Source organism: Girardinichthys multiradiatus, chromosome 9, assembly GCF_021462225.1.
Source record: "Girardinichthys multiradiatus isolate DD_20200921_A chromosome 9, DD_fGirMul_XY1, whole genome shotgun sequence".
NCBI classification, from domain to species: Eukaryota; Metazoa; Chordata; class Actinopteri; order Cyprinodontiformes; family Goodeidae; genus Girardinichthys; species Girardinichthys multiradiatus.
The window spans coordinates 38,288,098-38,307,234 of record NC_061802.1 but is presented as its reverse complement, the minus strand read 5'-3'; the positions used below and the strand labels follow the sequence as shown (position 1 = coordinate 38,307,234).

General features: G+C 39.9%; 1 protein-coding gene and 1 long non-coding RNA gene across 3 annotated transcripts; one reads left to right on the top strand and one right to left on the bottom strand.

The window, feature by feature from the left end:
• Window positions 1-159: 159 nt before the first annotated feature.
• Window positions 160-18,721, bottom strand: LOC124873519. Its single transcript, XR_007039552.1, has 4 exons — window positions 18,403-18,721; window positions 3,283-3,401; window positions 2,315-2,420; window positions 160-482 (listed from the first exon to the last, which is right to left on the bottom strand). It is a non-coding gene; the product is annotated as an uncharacterized LOC124873519 (long non-coding RNA).
• On the top strand, window positions 2,493-10,221 carry LOC124873518 (complement C1q tumor necrosis factor-related protein 7). Of its 2 annotated transcripts, XM_047374217.1 has the most exons (4): window positions 2,493-2,671; window positions 5,182-5,418; window positions 9,369-9,677; window positions 9,807-10,221. In XM_047374217.1, the coding sequence occupies exons 1-4, from the start codon at window positions 2,650-2,652 to the stop codon at window positions 9,995-9,997; spliced, it is 759 nt and encodes a 252-aa protein (XP_047230173.1). In that variant the 5' UTR covers window positions 2,493-2,649; the 3' UTR covers window positions 9,998-10,221. The 2 variants fall into 2 exon arrangements, with proteins under 2 accessions (XP_047230173.1, XP_047230172.1); XM_047374216.1 differs by having other exon boundaries at window positions 2,497-2,671; window positions 9,369-10,221.
• Window positions 18,722-19,137: the final 416 nt, after the last annotated feature.

Sequence of the window (19,137 nt, the reverse complement as noted above, 5' to 3'; positions counted from 1 at the left end):
AAGGCCCTACATAAAAATGGAATCACGACAATGATTAGAGGAGAGATTTTAATTATGTTTTAAAGAAAATTAATAATCCTCTTTTTGGAAGTTAAATAAGGGTTTGAAAAAGCCACACTATTTACTGAAACTGTAATTAAGGTAGAATATTTGAGACCAGGTTTGATCTGTCTGTACATGGCGGCATATTGCAGTTTTCACACTGGTCTCTTTCTAAGGTGGAGACATGGAGAGTGCTTCTTGTGTACAAATAGGACACTGTTTATCGTGGAACAATTGGTTTACATTTGATGAATCAATGTATTTTAGATGTTTAACAAGAATGACCAAATTCAGTTCTGATGGGGTGCGGTGGTGGCGCAGGGGTAAAACGTGTGACCCATGTTCGGAGGCCTTAGTCCCTGATGCAGCCCGTCACGGGTTGGAGTCCCGGCCCGCCGACCTGTCTTCCAACCTCTCTCCATCCCTTTCCTGCCAGCTCACTGTCAAAAAATTAAAAAAAATAAAGCCCACTAGTGACGCACAGAAAAAAAACATCAAAAAAATTCTACTGGGTCCAACTTGCATAGTTTTAATATAAATAACATGCCACTGACAAAAATATCTAAAATATGGTGTTGGTGCATTTAAAATAGTTCTTGCAAAGGTGAATAAACAATGATGTTGCAATGTCTCAACACCATGTGGATAATTAGCAATTAAAGTGGCTAATTGGTGCAGTCTTAGAAGCCCATGGATTTTCCATTCTTGTTGATGTGGCCACAGTCATGTTCATCCTTAATCAAATTTTGTATTGTTTCGTGCAATAAACTTCTTTGCTTGATTTAGTTTAGCATCACAGGTCTACAGCCGAGCAGCCAAACAAGTAGTTTGGAATTGTGTTGCATCCCTTGTAACTCACAAAATCTAGTTGTAAGCATATTTATGTTATTGCCAAACTCTGTACATGTTACATTTTGCAGTACCAGACCATTCACGGACCAGGCATTTCTGTCGGGGCATGCCAGATTCTGCTTTTTCTCATCTGAAGAATCCAACTTCTTTATTTAACAAAAATGCTCCAAGATACATTTTCTTTTTTTGACAGATGATTCAGGTGAGATTTTACTGTCACATGATGCTCTGTCTAGTGTGTCCACTGCTTCTCAGACTGAATTGTGTTAATAGGCAATGCCTTTCAAACAAAACATTGTTTAGTACAAGATCATTGAGACGATTCATGCTTTTTGCTCTTGGTTTGGTTTTCTGTATTCTCTAAATTGCATGCAAGGCTGATAAAATAATCTACAAGGCTTGAGAAAAAATTTCACATAGCAATGTTGTTACGAATGGGTCAACTATTTGTCACTATATAATGAACTCCATCCCAACTGCCTCTCTTAAAAGTCTTAACCCCTCTGAATTTGTTCCAGATTTAATGCAGTTTATTCATATAGTCAGAATCATATAGTCAGAATCAAATTAAATTACATATTGTCCAATTCAATCCAAATTATGATACAATACACTTAAATTAAGTTGTTTTTTGTGGGGTTTTTTGTTAACTGGTGAAAAATGTAATCTGGAAGCCCAGCTGATTGCCTTAAATTGTTAAATTGTTGCAGCCTTCCCTCATCCTGATCATGCATTAAAAGGAAGAAGAACTCATTTTTAACAGAAAGAAACTTCCAACAGTATTAGGCCTAGTATGAGCTGCCATCTCCCAAGACCGACTTGAGGTTAAGAAGACACAGAAAAAACACAACAGCACAAGTCCCATAATACTTTTAATGGTGAGGGAAAACAAAGGGCGTACAGAGGTAATGGCAGCAATAGCTCTGTCAATCTATTGGTCCCTGACAGAGTCACAGCTAACACACTGGGCCAGGGGTACTTTCCATAGAAAGGAAAACAAAGGAAAGACAACTGAGTACTGTTGTCAAATTAACTTTTTTTTTTCTTTTTGATTGCCCCTGTCTCAACTTTTGCCACAATTATTACTGCTGTGTAAAAATACACATTTGTTGATTTTTGTTTTGTTATATATATATATATACCAATAATCTGAATTTTATTTTTATCTTAAATGTCAAAACTTCAGCCATTTCTTCAATTTTCACACAAAAATGTTTGTTTTTTTATTATTTTCTTTATAGTGGTAATATTTTTATATGCTAATTGCAAATGTAAGGTTTCCCCTCTGACAGATAACATTGGCGCCATCTTGAGGTAAATGTCAGAAATGCAAATGGGATCCACACTGAGGTCAACAAGTCATAAACCATTTTGGTCATTTCTAGCTCATACTTTATTCTACAAAATCCACCAATCTTACCTCTACACTGTGATTCTCACATGATTCACACCAGCCTTCTTCCACGACACCATGGAGTTGATTCCAAGTGCGCTCACTGGGTTTGACATGATCAGAGCTGTTTGCCCTGAGAAGTTTATGGAACAAAGAAAAGGGAGTGGATCAATAGGAAGAGGCGGAGGAGGGGAAGTTGGATGCACTGTGAGCTGCTGTCAGCAGCAGAGTAGCAGAGATCTGCACCCCAAATGTGTGAGAAGAACATGCTCTGCGAGGGATTGTGTCGTGGAAAAGACTGGATTCTGAGCAGATAAGGGAACTGAGACGCTCCAAAGTGGGAATATTGATCAGCAGTGAAGATGCACAGCTGTAGGGTGAGGGGTAAGGATACTTAGAGTGCATATGTCTGCTCTCCCTGTTGGCTCTGTCAGGACGTTTTTCATTTGGAAGGATGAGCATCACATGAACCTTTTGTACATGTGAAGATAAGATGATCTTGGAATAGAAATCAATGCCTTGCAACTGGTTATTACTGCATGGAAAACATGTCTGATCTACAGTGAAACTATTTCTTATCTGTTTTTGTTTCTTAACTTTTTTCTCCATCTGAAATCTGGAATAGCTGAAATCTTTCAACGACATCTTAATGACTAATCCTAATAACCTAAGTGTTGACATTTATTTATTGTGACAAACAGACACTATCAGCAAAACTATCTTCCAAATAGACCAAAAATAGCTTTTCTTCATACTATTAACAAGAACTTCATTTCATCTTCTAAAATAAACGGGGGGGTGTGGAGCAAATTTAAAGTTATTACATAACCCCCAGGAGAGTGGCCACTCATTACCCCTGGTATTGGAAATAATCCACACAAATGACCCATAAGCGCTGTTTAGAACATTCCTGCAGCCGGGTTAAGGTGTCACAGGATTTGTCTGGGGCGCTGACAGAGAAAGTAAACCTGTTATGGAAAGGAGAAACAGCTCACCCTCTGTTTAAAGACTGCGAAGGGAATGATCCTCCTCTGTAGGCCTGACCCGAATGTTCCACTGACCAGGGACAAACAGCAGATGCACTGCTCGCATTCTCACTCCCACGTTGGCAAATCTGCCAAGAAAAAGCATGTGTCCATCTATGTGTAAATCCCCTCTGCCAAACCCTGAAACCCTTCTCACAGCAAAGTATGATTTCTCAGTATACATACATATAGACTAATAAGTACACAAGGTTTATCTTGAAAGTTCCTGAAATAAGAGCTGATTTCACTCCTAATGGAACAATATCCCAAGTTATGTCTCAGTCTTCTTCTGTGTGAAATGTGGTCTCAAGTGTCTAATGAAGTCTAATGAAGTGCCATTGCTTCATGTTTAGAATCCTCTGACGGTCTGTCGGCCTGTTTTGTCATAGCTCGAGAAGGTTTTGGCACAAGAAGACTTGGAACAGAGAAAAAGATTTCTGTTTTGATGTGTCTCATGTAATCCTGCAGCTGGTTGAAAAGTATGTGACTTAGATATTAGCTGTTCCTGATTATGGAATCACATCTGGCCACATGTTCCGTTCACCTAGACAATAGAGCACGTCATAGACTTTTTCTGCTGCCTGCCACCATGACAACAACTCTGAGCGAGGGTTCAAACTGAAACATCATTTCCTCCTCTCCCTAATTATCTGTAAACACAAAACCATCTTTGATGACAACTCCAACATTCCTAAATATATTCAGTGTGTTTTATCCGTGTTTTATGTAGCAGACCAACACAAAGTAGTGCATAGTTGGAAAGTGTACAGAAAGGGACGAATGGCTTTCAAATTTCTATACAAATGAAAATCTGATGCCTGTTTTTATCTTAAGCCCCTGTGACTCTGAACCTCCTAAATAAAACCAAGTGCAGCCAACAGCCTTCAGAAGTCACCTAATTATTTACTCTCACTCACTTAAAACTGTGCACTTATATTTATATTATATTGTAGATATGTTTGTACTGTTTAATTTGTACTGTATTGCACCGACTACGCCAAAACAAATTCCTTGTATGTCCAAAAACGTACTTGGCAATAAAGCTTTTCTGATTCTGATTCTGATTCTGATTTAATAAATAGACTCAATCCGCGTATGATTTAATCTCCGTATTAATACAGCTGTTCTGTGAAAGCCTCAGAGGTTTGTTAGAGAACATCAGTGAATCGGCAGCATCAGGAAAACAGAAGACAGCAGACAGGTCAGGGTTAAAGTTGTGAAGACAAAATTTAATGTGTAGAGTTGTGCACTCCGTAAACCTGTTCCTGATGGAACAGTTGCAAAAAGAAAGCCATCAAAAATTTGCCATAAGCCATGTAGGGGAGGAAACATGTGGAAGGCGGCAAACACCCTGAACAGACCATCTGCACATTCATATGTGGTTGCAGCATTATGCTGTGAGGTTGCTTATTTCAGCAGCAAACAGGAAGCTGGTCAGAGTTGATAAGAAGATGGATAGATGGGACTTGAAAGTTGATGACTGATAACTGAGACTGAGATAATTTGTAAAGTTAAATGGGCAGTTATTTCAGTCTCTACAGTCTACATTTACTAAAACTGGTAGAGACACATTGCAAAACACTTGCAGCAGTAAAAACAGCAAAAGGGGGTTCCACAGAGTACTAACTTGGGGGGGCCAGAATTTTATTTGCAAAGAAATTTGAAAACCATGTTTGTTGTTCCTTCCATTGTAAAACTATCCACTACTTTGTGTTGGTCTATCACCTAAAATAGGTATAAAATACCAGTGTGGTTGTAACCTGACAAAATCTGAAAAACGTCAACATTATGAATACTTTTGCAAGGATCTGTACATGAACCTGTGCATTAAACACTAACTGTCCTTAACCAAATTGTTTGCTTCTGCAGATCTGAACATGTGGGCGTTAATGGGAGCGATCTATCTATTTCACTGCGTCACTGGGCAGCTGCTTGAGGCCAAGCTGAAAGGAGCACCTCGATTAGTCTGCAGTGTCCCCGGGTCAACAGGCCTGCCCGGAAAACCAGGTCCCAGCGGGCCACCAGGAGCAGATGGGAATATTGGTATTTCAGGAAGAGACGGCAGAGATGGCAGAAAAGGAGAAAAGGGAGAAAAAGGAGATACAGGTACTGTATATGAACGAATGAATTAACTCTTTATATCGAACATATAAGCTATAGTTCTTAATAGAAGAAAAAATATTAAACACATAATTAAACCATCATATTAATTAAAAGACAGCATTAGTTGTGTGCTTTTAAAGAAATGTCCCCATCCTGTGTTCAACAAGCTCAAAACTGACAAAGAACAGATTTAATATTAGCCAGCTGGTATTTGTTCATGCAGTGAAGAGGAAATTAACCAACTTGTTGAATCAGATGAATTTACACATTAAGTAAAATCAAAAATCGTCTCTATATTTTAAAAATACAACAGTTCAAGTTAGTACCAGTAAATCTTTAACCAGCAACACAAAACACAAAGCCGGGTGTGTTTACAAAAGCAAGCCAAATCATCATACCTCCCCCACCATGCATGGAAGTTGGTGTCATATTAATAAAACTACAACCACCAATGCAACACACCATGTGCCCATTCTGGGGTAAGGTGAATAAAAAAGAAGACCATATCATCAGACCTCCTCCACCATGCTTGTCAGTTATGAGACTGACAGTTTGGTTTTGTTCATTAAGGCAGACATTTCCACTTCAGTCCCATCCCAAAAATGTTGTCTAAAAAGAAACAACTTTGAAATTGTACATTGTATTCCAGTTTTATTTTTATTAGGAAGAACAGACCTTTCCTTTCTAGCACACAGGCCACACTTGTTCTGTCATTTTGTAATTGTCATCAGCTTGAACATTTATTATGCCAGCCTGGGTCCGTAGAGTCTTAGGTTGGAGCCATTTGGATTTTTTTTTTTAGCATTTCTCCCAGTATTTTGTAAAAACCTTGAGATGTTAGCAAAAACTTTGCAAGATTCAGTAGAGGTGATCAAAATTGTCAAGTTGGCTTGATTATTTGGTCAACAGGTCTGGTTTGAACTCAGGCAGGGTGTTTTTCAAGTACAGCTTTTAAATTTGGCTGAGTTGCTAGAAAATATTAATGCACTGATTGTTTAATTTGCTGATAGAGAACTAGAGTTATTGGTAGTTGCTAAAACATGTGGTGCAATTTATAGGAATGTACCAGCAATGCCAAGCCCAACAACTGCATCCTTGTACCTCTGCATTGTACTGTACTGGCAGTGAAAAACAAGACGCTCAATATGATTTTGTAAGACATTACAATACTTCCCTAGAGAGGCAATAAACATTTTTCACTCATGAATGTTAGACCATTTGCAAGTGAATGGATTGCTGTTCATTTAGAATAAAGGGCCACCCAAACTAACTAGACTAGATTCTGTAAATTTAGAGCATTCTTAAGAAAAAAGTGTTTTTCTTAAGAATGCTCTAAATGTAACCCGTTCACAAAGGCTCCAATTTAGCTACAAAACCAAGATCCTATTCGTCTCAACAAAATGAAAAACAAAACTGTCAACACCTATGAAGTCTATTCCACAACAAATCTGTCAGCGATAATACAGAAAATTAAAGTCACACGTTTATGTTTTTCATTATGTGTTTAAACATGAATTCATGTCTAAGCCTTCCGGGCCACTGAGCCTGCTCAAACATGAGGTGTTTTCTTTCTGCGGGATATTTACTCTGGATGGAGGGGATTGGGTATAGGATAGTTTGGAGGAATCCAGCCAAAACTGTGCTGTTGCTTAAATGTCAAGGTGGCTACATTCCAGTAGTGAGGCAATACATGGAACGGGTGTGGAGCTGAAACCTAATCATCTAATGGAAGAACAACAAAATAAGAAATCATACATCAGTACAGCGCGATAAAAAAGTCGTCTTTTTCAGAACCTTTCAGATGTTGTTACATTACAACCACAAACTGTAGAGTATTCTCTTAAGATTTCACAAGATAGACAAACACAAAGTAGTATATAACTGTACAGTGGAAGGAGTTTTCAGTATTTCACAAGCAAAAATCTAACCAGGAAACCATCATTGAAATTAAAAATCTCGTTTACTAGATGCTTCTGGCCCAAGACAGCAAACAAACCCGTGGTAACTGGAGGACCTGCAGAGATCCAAAGCTCGGGTTGGAGAATCTGACGACAGGACATCTATTAGTCGTGCACTCTACAAATCAAGAAGGACACTGCTAAAAGAAACTTATATAATGTCCCATTGGCAGTTTGCAACAGGTCATGTTGGGGTCACAGCAGGCATGTAGAACACATGTAGCAAAACACTGTGCTTGATGAACAGCTAACACACCGTCCCAACAGTAAAATATGGTGATGGTGGTAGTATCATCCTGTGGGGATGCTTTTTCTTTAGTAGGGACTAGTGAGCTGGACATAGTTGATGGGGAGATAGATCAAGGTAAACACAAGGTGGAAAAAACCTGTCACAGGCTGGGGCTGTGGTGTACCTTCCAGCAGGACAGCAACCTTAAACACACAGACAGAGACACAGATCAAAGCATACTTATGTATTAGAAAGGGCCTAGTCAAAGTCCAGATTAATCTAATTTAGAATTTGTTACAGGCTTGAGCGTTTCTATCTACAGTATAAGCTATTTGGTGAAACTCTCAGTCTCTAGATATGCAAAGCTGTTAGAGACATACTCGCAAAGATTTGGTGGTTCCACAAGGTATTCAGTCAGAGGGGCTGAATACAAATCCATGCCACACATTTCAATACCATGTATCATTTGCGGTCTGCACGGCACTGTTGCCTTGCCGCAAGAAGGTTCTGGGTTCGACTCCTGGCTGGGAGTCTTTCCGCATGAAGTTTGCATGTACTACCTGTACATGTGTGAGTTCTCTCTGTGTACTCTGGCTTCTTCCCACAGTCCAAAAACATGACTGTTAGGTCAATTGGTCTCTCTCAATTGCCCTTAGGTGAGAACGGGTGTGTACGTGGTTATTTGTACTGTGTGTCCTTGTGCTGCCCTGTGATTGAATGGCAACCTGTCCAGGGTGTACCCTGCCTCTTGTCAGTAGACCGCTGGAGATAGGCACTATGTCACGGAGTGAAATTTTTGGACTCTTTGGCTTTGTGTTTGTTTAACTTTTGCTTAGATTTTTCTGTTTTGGTTTTTGTATCATGTTTTTCTTTTCTCCATCTTCCGCCTCCTAGTGTTTCCTACTTAAGTTCTTTTATGGTTTTCTTATTACTTTGTATGGTTTATCATTATTATTATTATTGTAATTATTATAGTTCTTGGTCTTCCCTGGATTCTCTAGTTTTATTTCTCTTTAGTATCTTTGTGTTTAATTGTGTTTTATTATTTGTTCCTTTGCACTCTTCTTGTTTACTAGTTTATTTTCTGTTTCCTTTCCAGTTAATTCAGTCAGTGTGGTTAGGTTTGTTTACTTATGTATTCAGGTTTTCTTTATGGGTTCTTTGTTTGTTCTCAGGTTGTTATTGTTGTTCCCTCTAGTTTCTCTGTTTACTTTAGTCATGATTATTCTAGTTTTCTTATTTCCCATTTGATTATTTATCTTTGTCTATAGGTTTGCTTGGTCTGTGTTTCTGTTTATTGTTTATTAGTTACTTTTCCCATCCTCAGTCTTTGTATTTGTTTCACCTGTTCCTTCTGCTTCCCTGCCTCCTTGTCACACCTGTTCCCTGTTTTCTCTGATTACCTGCCCTTTATTATCCCTCAGGATATAAGTTGGTTTTGTGTCATTGTTTGTTGCTGGTTCCTTGTGTTTGTCACACCTCGTTTCTCGTCCATGATTATGCTTTGTTTTTTGCCACGCCTTGCCTTGGGAAACCTGTAGTGATTTTGCTGCGTTTTTTGACCTGGTAAATAAATCTTTGAATTACAAAGATGATCCTGCCGAGCTCTTGTCTGCACTTTGGTCCGATCCAAAACCACATCGTGACACACTAGCTCCCCCGTGAGCCTGTATGGAAGTAGTTGGTATAGAAAATGGATGGATGGATGGATGGATGTGTTACAAAAAACTGTAAACTGACATTTGACCTTATTGTTTCTGTTCTAGGGGTAAAGGGCAAAGTTGGCCCAACAGGTAAAATAGGAGAGCGAGGTGAACGTGGCCCTGCCGGCAAACAAGGCCCCATGGGAGACAACGGAAGTGAGGGGCCTCCTGGCCATCGAGGCCGCGATGGAGAAAAAGGGGATAATGGTGAGCGAGGACCCCGTGGAACTGCAGGAATCTGCAAATGTGGCAGCCTGCTACCCAAATCTGCCTTCTCGGTAGGAATCACCAGCAGCTATCCTGCAGAGAAGACCCCTATCAAGTTCAACAAGGTCCTCTTTAATGAGGGTGGACACTACAATCCTCGGACGGGTAAATTCATCTGTGCATACCCAGGCGTTTATTATTTCTCCTATGACATCACACTGGCCAACAAACACCTGGCTATTAGTCTGGTGCAGAATGGTCAATATCGCATTAAAACCTTTGATGCCAACACAGGAAACCACGACGTGGCATCTGGCTCCACTGTTATGTTCCTGAACCCTGAAGATGAGGTGTGGATGGAGATCTTCTACAGTGATCAGAACGGTTTATTCACAGACCCCAGCTGGGCTGACAGTCTCTTCTCTGGATTCCTGCTCTATGCAGACACAAACTACTTTGACACACTGGCAGCGGACTACGCATAGTGTCTGAAGAACAAACCAGAACCACAAACTGTTTGTCACTGCTATTGTCACTCATTCAAAACACTAGTGGTTTGAACAAACTACATTTTTATTCACGTCTGTACCTCTATAGGAATAGAAACGTTTTCATTTAGCTTTGTGATATCTGATGAAGCTGAAAGTGATTTATTTGATTCTGGTGAAAAAATTATTTAAATAAATATTCAGTAATTCAGACAATTTAAGCTAGGTTTTGTGAATTTGTTTTGAAAAACATTCTAACCACACATTATAGTGGCACACACCTTTAACTTTACTGAGTTAGAATCATTATCAAAAACATCCATCTGTATAAAGATTGCCTTGGAGGTATTATAATCATTTGTGTACATTTATTTTGTATATTTAATTTTCCAATTGTTATTTTTTAACATGTAAAACACTGTATATTTGTAACAGTGAACATCCACTTTAACATATAGTCAAATTATATGAACAGAATAAGCAAGCTAAGTACTGCAAAGTAAATAAAACGTGGCTTATCCAGTGTAGAATTTGTCCCCTTATAGAGTTCTTTTGTTTCTACTGTTTTGTGACACTTAAATGTGTCAGATCATCCAACAAATTTTTATATCAGGTAAAGATAATATAAGTAAATACAAAAGCTGTTTTTATATCATAATTTCACTAATTAAGGGAAAAAACCTAACCAAACCAGCCTAGCCCTATATGTGAAAAATTTATTTCCTTCTAAACCTAAAATATGGTTGTGCCACCCTTACTGGCAGAGTCTTTTGCATAATAGTGGCCCTTTCTTCTTTACAGAATTAGGTTTTTTCAGCCACAATGGACGGTTTTCAAGAATGGCCTGTTCCTGCCACAGCAATTCAATCACATTAAGTACAGACTTTGACTAGGCCACTCTAAAAACTTGACTTTATAGTTGTTTTTTTTAATCCATTTAGATGTGGACTTGCAGGTGCACTTCAGGTCATTGCCCTGCTGCATAATCTAAGTGTGCTTGAGTTTAGGGTCATGAATTGTAACCAAACATTCTCCTTCAAGATTTTCTGTTGAGGGCAGAATTGATGGTTCCATCGATTACAGCAAGCCGTCCATTACACTACTACCATCATGTGTAAGTGTCCGCATGATGTTCTTTTTCCGAAATGCTGGGTTAGTTTAATGCCTGATGTGACAGGACACACATCATTTTAAGTTAAGCTTTTGTCTTAAAATATGCTGACTACAACTGCTGGGGGGCATTGTGAGGCACCGTCTCCCTCTTGTAGTAGTGAGGCGGATGAGCCCGAAAGTGTGTCCATCGACCTATGTAGTTTTCAATTCAATTAAATTCAATTCAAAAATACTTTATTAATCCCAAAGGGAAATTAAATGTTGTTAAAGCTCATATTATGAAGGTTTCCTCAAAGAGCCGTTGTAGATGCTGATTGCTGTGGGCAGGAAGGATCTCCTGTAGCGCTCCGTCTTACAGCAGATCTGAAGAAGCCTCTGACTGAAGACACTCTGTTGTTGTAGGACAGTCTCATGAAGAGGATGCTCAGGGTTTTCCATAATGTTCTTCATTTTATGAAGAATCCGTCTTTCCACAATGATCTCCAGAGGTTCCAGAGGAGTCCCCAGAACAGAGCCAGCCTTTTTTATCAGCTTGTTGAGCTTTTTAAAGTCTCTGGCTCTGATGCTGCTTCCCCAACAAATTATGGCAGAAGAGATCAAACTCTCCACAACAGACTTATAGAAGATATGCAGCATCTTGCTGTAAACACCAAAGGACCTAAGCTTCCTCAAGAAGTACAGTCTGCTCTGTCCCTTCTTGTAGATGGCTTCACAGTGGCATCTCCACTCTAGTCTGTTGTCCAGGGAACACCGAGGTATTTATACTCCTCCACCACCTCCACTTCTTCTCCCATGATAGAAATAGTTTTTGACTTATTCCTGTTTCTCTTAAATCATCTCCTTTGTTTTAGTCACGTTCAAAATGAGATGATTGCTTCCACACCATGCCACAAAGCGGTCCACCACCTTCCTGTACTCAGCTTCTTGTCCATCTCTGATCCACCCCAGGACTGCAGAATCATCCGAGTATTTCTGCAAATGACAAGAGTCTGTCTTGTACTGGAAGTCTGAGGTGTACAGAGTGAAGAGGAATGATGAGAGTACAGTCCCCTGTGGTGCTCCTGTGCTGCTGACTACCTGGTTAGACTCACAACCCTTCAGTCTCACAAACTGTGGTCTGTTTGTCAGGTAGTCTTTAATCCAGGAGATTGTTGAGGCCTCTACCTGAGTCTTCTGGAGTTTCTGACAAAGCAAATCAGGTTGGATTGTATTAAATGCACTGGAGAAATCAAAGAACATGATCCTCACAGTGCTGCTGGCTTTGTCCAGATGACAGTGGGTTTGTTGAAGCAGGTGTATGATGGCATCTTCAACTCCAACTCCACAGCGATAAGCAAACTGAAGGGGGTCCTGATGGTTTACTGTTTGCTTACTCAGGTGGGCCAACAGGAGTCTCTCTAGGACCTTCATGATGTGAGATGTCAGGGCAACAGGTCTATAGTCATTGGGGACTGATGGGTGAGTTTTCTTTGGTACCGGAACAAGACAGGAGGTCTTCCACAACACCGGAACCTTCTTCTGGTCCAAGCTAAGGTTGAAGAGGTGCTGCAGAATCCCACAGAGCTGCTCTGCACTGGCCTTCAGGACTCTGACATGATCTGGACCTGCAGCCTTATTCCTATTCAGTCTCTCCAGTTGTCTCTTCACCTGACTTCTTGAGACACACAGGTGGAAGGGGGAAGCAAAGGAAGCATCAGCATCTTCTGATATGGTTGAAGGCAAACATGTAGAAGCAGAAGGGTCTAGGGCTGAGGTGGAAAATAAAAAATGTGAGGTGTTACTGGACAGCTGTGGGTCCTGTGGGTCAAAGGAAGGTGGAATGTCTGTTTGGCTGTGAGCAGGAGAGGAGGATGCGAAGCTTGTTTCTGAACTGAACCTATTGAAGAATGTTTTCAGTTCATTGGCTCTGTCCAGACCTCCATCAGTCTGATCATCCTTCTGCTTGAAGCCTGTGATCTTCTTCATCCCTGTCCACACATCTCTGATATTGTTTTGCTGGAGCTTCTTCTTGTACACCTCCTTGCTGTCTCTTATCTTGACTTTAAGTTGCTTCTGTATACTCCTCAATAATTCTCTGTCTCCCTCTCTGAAGGCTCTTTTTTTCTTGTTAAGCAGGTTCTTCAGGTCACTGGTGATCCAAGGTTTGTTATTGGGGAAGCATCTCACGGTTCTGGTGGGGATGATGTTATCCACACAGAAGTTTATATAGTCGGTTACACACTCAGTCATGGCATTGATGTCCTCTCCATGTGGCTGGCACAGTGCGTCCCAGTCTGTAGCCTCAAAGCAACCTTGCAGAACTTCTTCAGCTTCCTGTGACCATTTTCACACAGTCCTCTTTATTACAGGTTGCCTCTGAACAAGGGGCTTATATTCCGAGCAGAGAAAAACAAGATTGTGATCTGATTTGCCTAGAGGAGGTCTTGCTGTAGAGATGTATGAGTCCTTGATATTTGCATAAAACAAATCCAATGTTTTGTTTTCTCTGGTAGAGCAGCTGACAAACTGTTGAAACGTTGGAAGTGTAGCAGAGAGTGAAGCATGGTTAAAATCACCAGAAATTGTCACTAAAGCATTGGGGTTTTGTGTCTGTAGCTTAGCAACAACTGAGCTGATGGCATCACATGCAGTATCGGCAACAGCGGAAGGTGGAACGTAAACTGTTGCCAAAATAACACTGGTGAACTCTCTGGGTAAATAATATGGAAGAAAACTTACTGCCAACAGTTCAATATCTGGACTGCAGAGATGACACTTCACAGTAACATGTCCTGGATGACACCATCTGTTGTTCACAAGTACTGCCAGTCCACCTCCTTTACATTTGCCGCTCCTCTTTAAATCTCTGTCTGCTCGTATGGTTAAAAGGCCCGGCAGAGAGACGCTTGAGTTGAGGATATGATCCTGCAACCATGTCTCAGTAAAACACATGATACTGCATGCCCGGTACTCTGGCTGAGTCCTTTGTAGGGCTTGGAGTTCATCCAGCTTGTTTCCCAACGATCTCACATTGCCCATCAAAATCGACGGAAGAGATGGTTTGAACTTCCTCCTTCTCTCTCTTCTCTTAGCTCCTGCTCTGCATCCACGGCGTCTCCTTTTCCCCATCAGGGATTTGGGGTTGTAGCTGAAGTATTATTTGAGCTTTTGAGATATTAATCAGCTGCTCCCGGTTGTAAGAAACAACCCCGTTGCCATGGCAATGCATCATAACAAATGTCCAAAAATAGAAAGTATTAAGAAAAATCCTCCAAGCTGCACAGCATCCGACACTGGAGTGGACAGTCATCCAAAAAAAATCAACTGTATCCACCACAAGAGGAATAGTTCCCAAAAAAGAATAAATCAGAATCAAAAGTAACAGAGCTACTCCAACCTGCTGCCACCTTGAGCGGCGCAATTCTAGAATCATTTTGGGAGTGGAGAGTTCCTGAGTTATCCAGGGGCCTTGAAGTGCTAGGAAGCTGTAGAGTTGAGGGTGTGAATGGGGGGCCTGAAGGGAAGTAGAGGCCCAGGAGCATTTTTTGACCATGGAGTTAGAGTGCTAGCAGAAATTGGAACAATTACCATGCTTCTGTAGTCCAATCTCTCTCCATGGAAACAGAACATTTGCATCAAAGCGCCTATAAAAGGCCCTGATGTACTTTAATTGTTCCTTTTGTGTTTGGACTTTGGAAGGAAACACCTGAAGTAGCCTTAAAAGCCTCTGAAGGTTTGAACTTGCTGAAAAAGTCTGTACTTTGCTAACCTGCCAAAGATGACTATTGCATCGAAGATCAACCTGTGGGGGGATTATCTGGAAGGTTTATGTCATTCTTCTCTTATTATTAATAAACAATTTGTTACAAAAATATCAGTACATTTTTAATTTGATGGGTTTTTGTAAATACATTCTGCCAGCTAGCACCTAGCATATTTAACATTCTAGGGCAAGAATGTGTTTTTTAGTTTAGGATTTTGCAGGGAATGTCAGGAATGTTAACAGTGGTGTATTGATATGTAGAAAACTTTTATTTTGGTTTGAGAGAATCAGCTTAATTGAATTTGGTTTCCAGTGCTTGGAAACTAGATGACACTTCTCTCTTTTTATACAAAAAGATAAACATGTTTGGTCTCCATGGATACCTTGGTAAAACAAATGAAACTATTTTATTACTATAAAAATATTTTTTTTTAAATAACATATTTCCATTAATATTGATGTAGTAAAATAAATAAATGTGTTTTGATGGTGTAGATTTGTTTGATTATCTTGTTAGTTCACTTAAATTTGTAGAAAATGTCAGGAAAGTAAAAACAAATCTGTTATTTTGGTTTGAGGAAATATGTTTTTATTTGGTGTCCAATAGTTGAAAGTAAGGCTCTTTTTAAAATTGCTGTGATAAACATATAGGTCTCCATGGATACTTTGGTAACATACAGGAAACAGCATGGTGTAATATGTATAAACATTATATATTTATGAATTTCATGGGAGATGTTAACGGTATTTCAGTTATTTAAAACAATTCTGGTTTAAAATGATCATTTTTGTTGACTTTTGTATCCAATCCTTGGAAAACAAGATGGTGCCTGGCCTCTTTTTTTGAAAAATTCCCTTAAAAAAATGTCTAGTCTCCTTGGATACCCTAACACTATTTTGGTTAAAATCCAATAAACAACTTTAATATAGAAAAAAAAAATAAAAGTTAAAAAAGACAATGTGTTTCTAGTAACATTACTAAATCACTTAACTGATTAGTCTATTCAATTCAAATTCAAAAATAGGGAAATTAAATCTTGTAGCTCATATTATGAAGGTTTCTTCAAAGACCTGTTGTAGATGCTGACGGCTGTTATATTGTTTTTCAAGAAACTAAAAATTTTGACCAGTTGTTTGAAAAATGCTGTTTTGGTACTCTGCATTTTTGAGCTGTAACGTGATAAACTGAGTCAATTTTGCAGAAGTATCATCACTAATAACAGTGGTATAAGAATATGAAAAAAAAACAGTTAGTTTTGAAAGAATGGATGATGTGATTTATTTGTTAGTCTATGGAAATGTCAGGAATGTTAACAGAGGTGAAGTGATTGGGATAACGACTCTTTGGTTTGAGAGAATGCATTTAAGACAATCAGTTTGGTCTTATTTAGTGCTCAGAGTTTAGAAAGAAAGATGGCACCTGGCCTAGGCGTAATTTTGAAAAATGCTGCAAACAACATATTTAGTCTCCATGACGACTGTAGTATTAAAAGAAGTATTTAGAACAATATAATGTTTGAATGTTTTTCTGAGTTTACTCTTCTGTTGTCTGCAGCCATTATTGGATCTTCACGCTAACGTAACTCCTTTCATAAACCCCAATGCCACCTATAAATGACCCATTTGACAGAGTAATAATACAGTTTGTTCATATGATTTTCTAGCTCTTAATATAAAACGTTAATTAAAAATGAGCATCAGACAGAATATAATGACAATTTCAGCACCGGATATATTTTGTATATATCAATTAAACACTTCTTGTGTAGGAATTGTTGTTGAAATTGTTCTCTCCAGGTACTCCAGCTTCCTCCCATAGTCCAAAAACATGACTGTTAGGTTAATTAGTCTCTCTAAATTGCCCTTAGATGTGAATGAGTGTGTGTCTGGTTGTTTGTCCTGTATGTTTCTGTGTTGCCCTGCAATATATATATATATATATATATATATATATATATATATATATATATATATATATATATATATATAGTTTTCTTTATTTTCATGACTATGAATATTGTAGCTTCACACTGAAGGCAAAACTATGGATTAACACATGTGGAATTATATACTGAACAAAAAAGTGTGAAACAACTGAAAATATGTCTTATATTCTAGGTTCTTCAAAGTAGCCACCTTTTGCTTTGATTACTGCTCCACACACTCTTGGCATTCTGTTGATGAGCTTCAAGAGGTCGTCACCTGAAATGGTTTTCCAACAGTCTTGAAGGAGTTCCCAGAGATGCTTAGCACTTGTTGGCCCTTTTGCCTTCACTCTGCGGTCCAGCTCACCCCAAACCATCTCGATTGGGTTCAGGTCCGGTGACTGTGGAGGCCAGGTCATCTGGCGCAGCACCCCATCACTCTCCTTCTTGGTCAAATAGACCTTACACAGCCTGGAGGTGTGTTTGGGGTCATTGTCCTGTTGAAAAATAAATGATGGTCCAACTAAACGCAAACCGGATGGAATAGCATGCTGCTGCAAGATGCTTTGGTAGCCATGCTGATTCAGTATGCCTTCAATTTTGAATAAATCCCCAACAGTGTCACCAGCAAAGCACCCCCACACCATCACACCTCCTTCTCTATGCTTCACGGTGAGAACCAGGCATGTAGAGTCCATCCGTTCAACTCTTCTGCGCCGCACAAAGACACGGTGGTTGGAACCAAAGATCTCAAACTTGGACTCATCAGACCAAAACACAGATTTCCACTGGTCTAATGTCCATTCCTTGTGTTCTTTAGCCCAAACAAGTCTCTTCTGCTTGTTGCCTGTCCTCAGCAGTGGTTTCCTAGCAGCTATTTTACCATGAAGGCCTGATTGACACAGTCTCTTCTTAACAGTAGTTCTAGAGATGTGTCTGCTGCTAGAACTCTGTGTGGCATTGACCTGTTCTCTAATCTGAGCTGCTGTTAATCTGCGATTTCTGAGGCTGGTGACTCGGATGAACTTATCGTCCGCAGCAGAGGTGACTCTTGGTCTTCCTTTCCTGGGGCGGTCCTCATGCGAGCCAGTTTCTTTGTAGCGCTTGATGGTTTTTGTGACTGCACTTGGGGACACTTTCAAAGTTTTCCCAATTGTTCGGACTGACTGACCTTCATTTCTTAAAGTAATGATGGCCACTCGTTTGTCTTTACTACGCTGCTTTTTTCTTGCCATAATACAAATTCTAACAGTCTATTCAGTAGGACTATCAGCTGTGTACTGTATCCACCTCCTGCACAACACAACTGATGCTCCCAACACCATTTATACAGCTTGAAATCCCACTTATTAAACCTGACAGGGCACACCTGTGAAGTGAAAAGGGTGGCTACGTTGAAGAACCTAGAATATAAGACATATTTTCAGTTGTTTCACACTTTTTTGTTCAGTATCTAATTCCACATGTGTTAATTCATAGTTTTGATGCCTTCAGTGTGAAGCTACAATATTCATAGTCATGAAAATAAAGACAACTCTTTGAATGTGAAGGTGGGTCCAAACTTTTGGTCTGTACTGTATATATATATATATATATATATATATATATATATATATACATACGTATAAGTATTAGATGGAGAGCATTTTTGAACCTCAACATCCAGGTAAAGGTAAAACTCCGGCTCAGTCTCAAGTGAGGTCTTCCTCCAGTATTGTCCTCTATTGTGGGAATGGTGTGTTCAGTTATACTTTCCAGGAAAAGTAAATCTGTCAAAGCTTTCTCTCCTACAGGAAGCAAACTGCAGAAAGGACTTCTTACGGTTTTCTTTGAACAACTGAACAATCTTGCTGTAGATCTCTGCAGCTCCTCTAAGAAAACTAGGACCTCTTAACTGTCCCTGCTTCCCTGCTTTCTCCCTGGGGTAGTCAGCAAGATAAGAGTCCTTCCCAGACCACAGAGGACCAGAAACAGACCCACACACCCGCCAACCCTTCTTGCCTGCCACAAGGGGGCTCAGCCCTCCACACCAACTTCCAAACCACTGCCAGGAGCCGTGTCTCCAATCGCTCCAACTCTTTCCTCTCCCGCATTTGGATAGGATGCTCTTCCTCCTCTTCCTCACCCTCCAAGCCCAGGTCAAAAACTTAGATCTGGATTTTGGTGCTCTATGCCAGCCTCTCCACCTGGGAAGCCTCTTCACCTGGCCTTCAGCAGGCCTGGCTCATTCACCTTCCCAGGAGAGGCATGAGAGACCCTGATCCATCAGACCACAACCAGCACTGGGATTCAAGCCCACATACAGCAAAGAGGCTGATCACATGAGTAGAAGCTCACCTGCAAGTGAGCAGTCAACC

What these genes read in the sequence shown, in the direction of transcription:
- LOC124873518 (XM_047374216.1), top strand. Translation starts at nt 2,650, where the DNA reads ATGCACAGCTGTAGGGTGAGGG. An exon ending in GCACAGCTGTAGGGTGAGGG is followed by an intron (nt 2,672 to 5,181) that starts GTAAGGATACTT and finishes TTGCTTCTGCAG; the next exon opens with ATCTGAACATGTGGGCGTTA. An exon ending in GGGAGAAAAAGGAGATACAG is followed by an intron (nt 5,419 to 9,368) that starts GTACTGTATATG and finishes TTTCTGTTCTAG; the next exon opens with GGGTAAAGGGCAAAGTTGGC.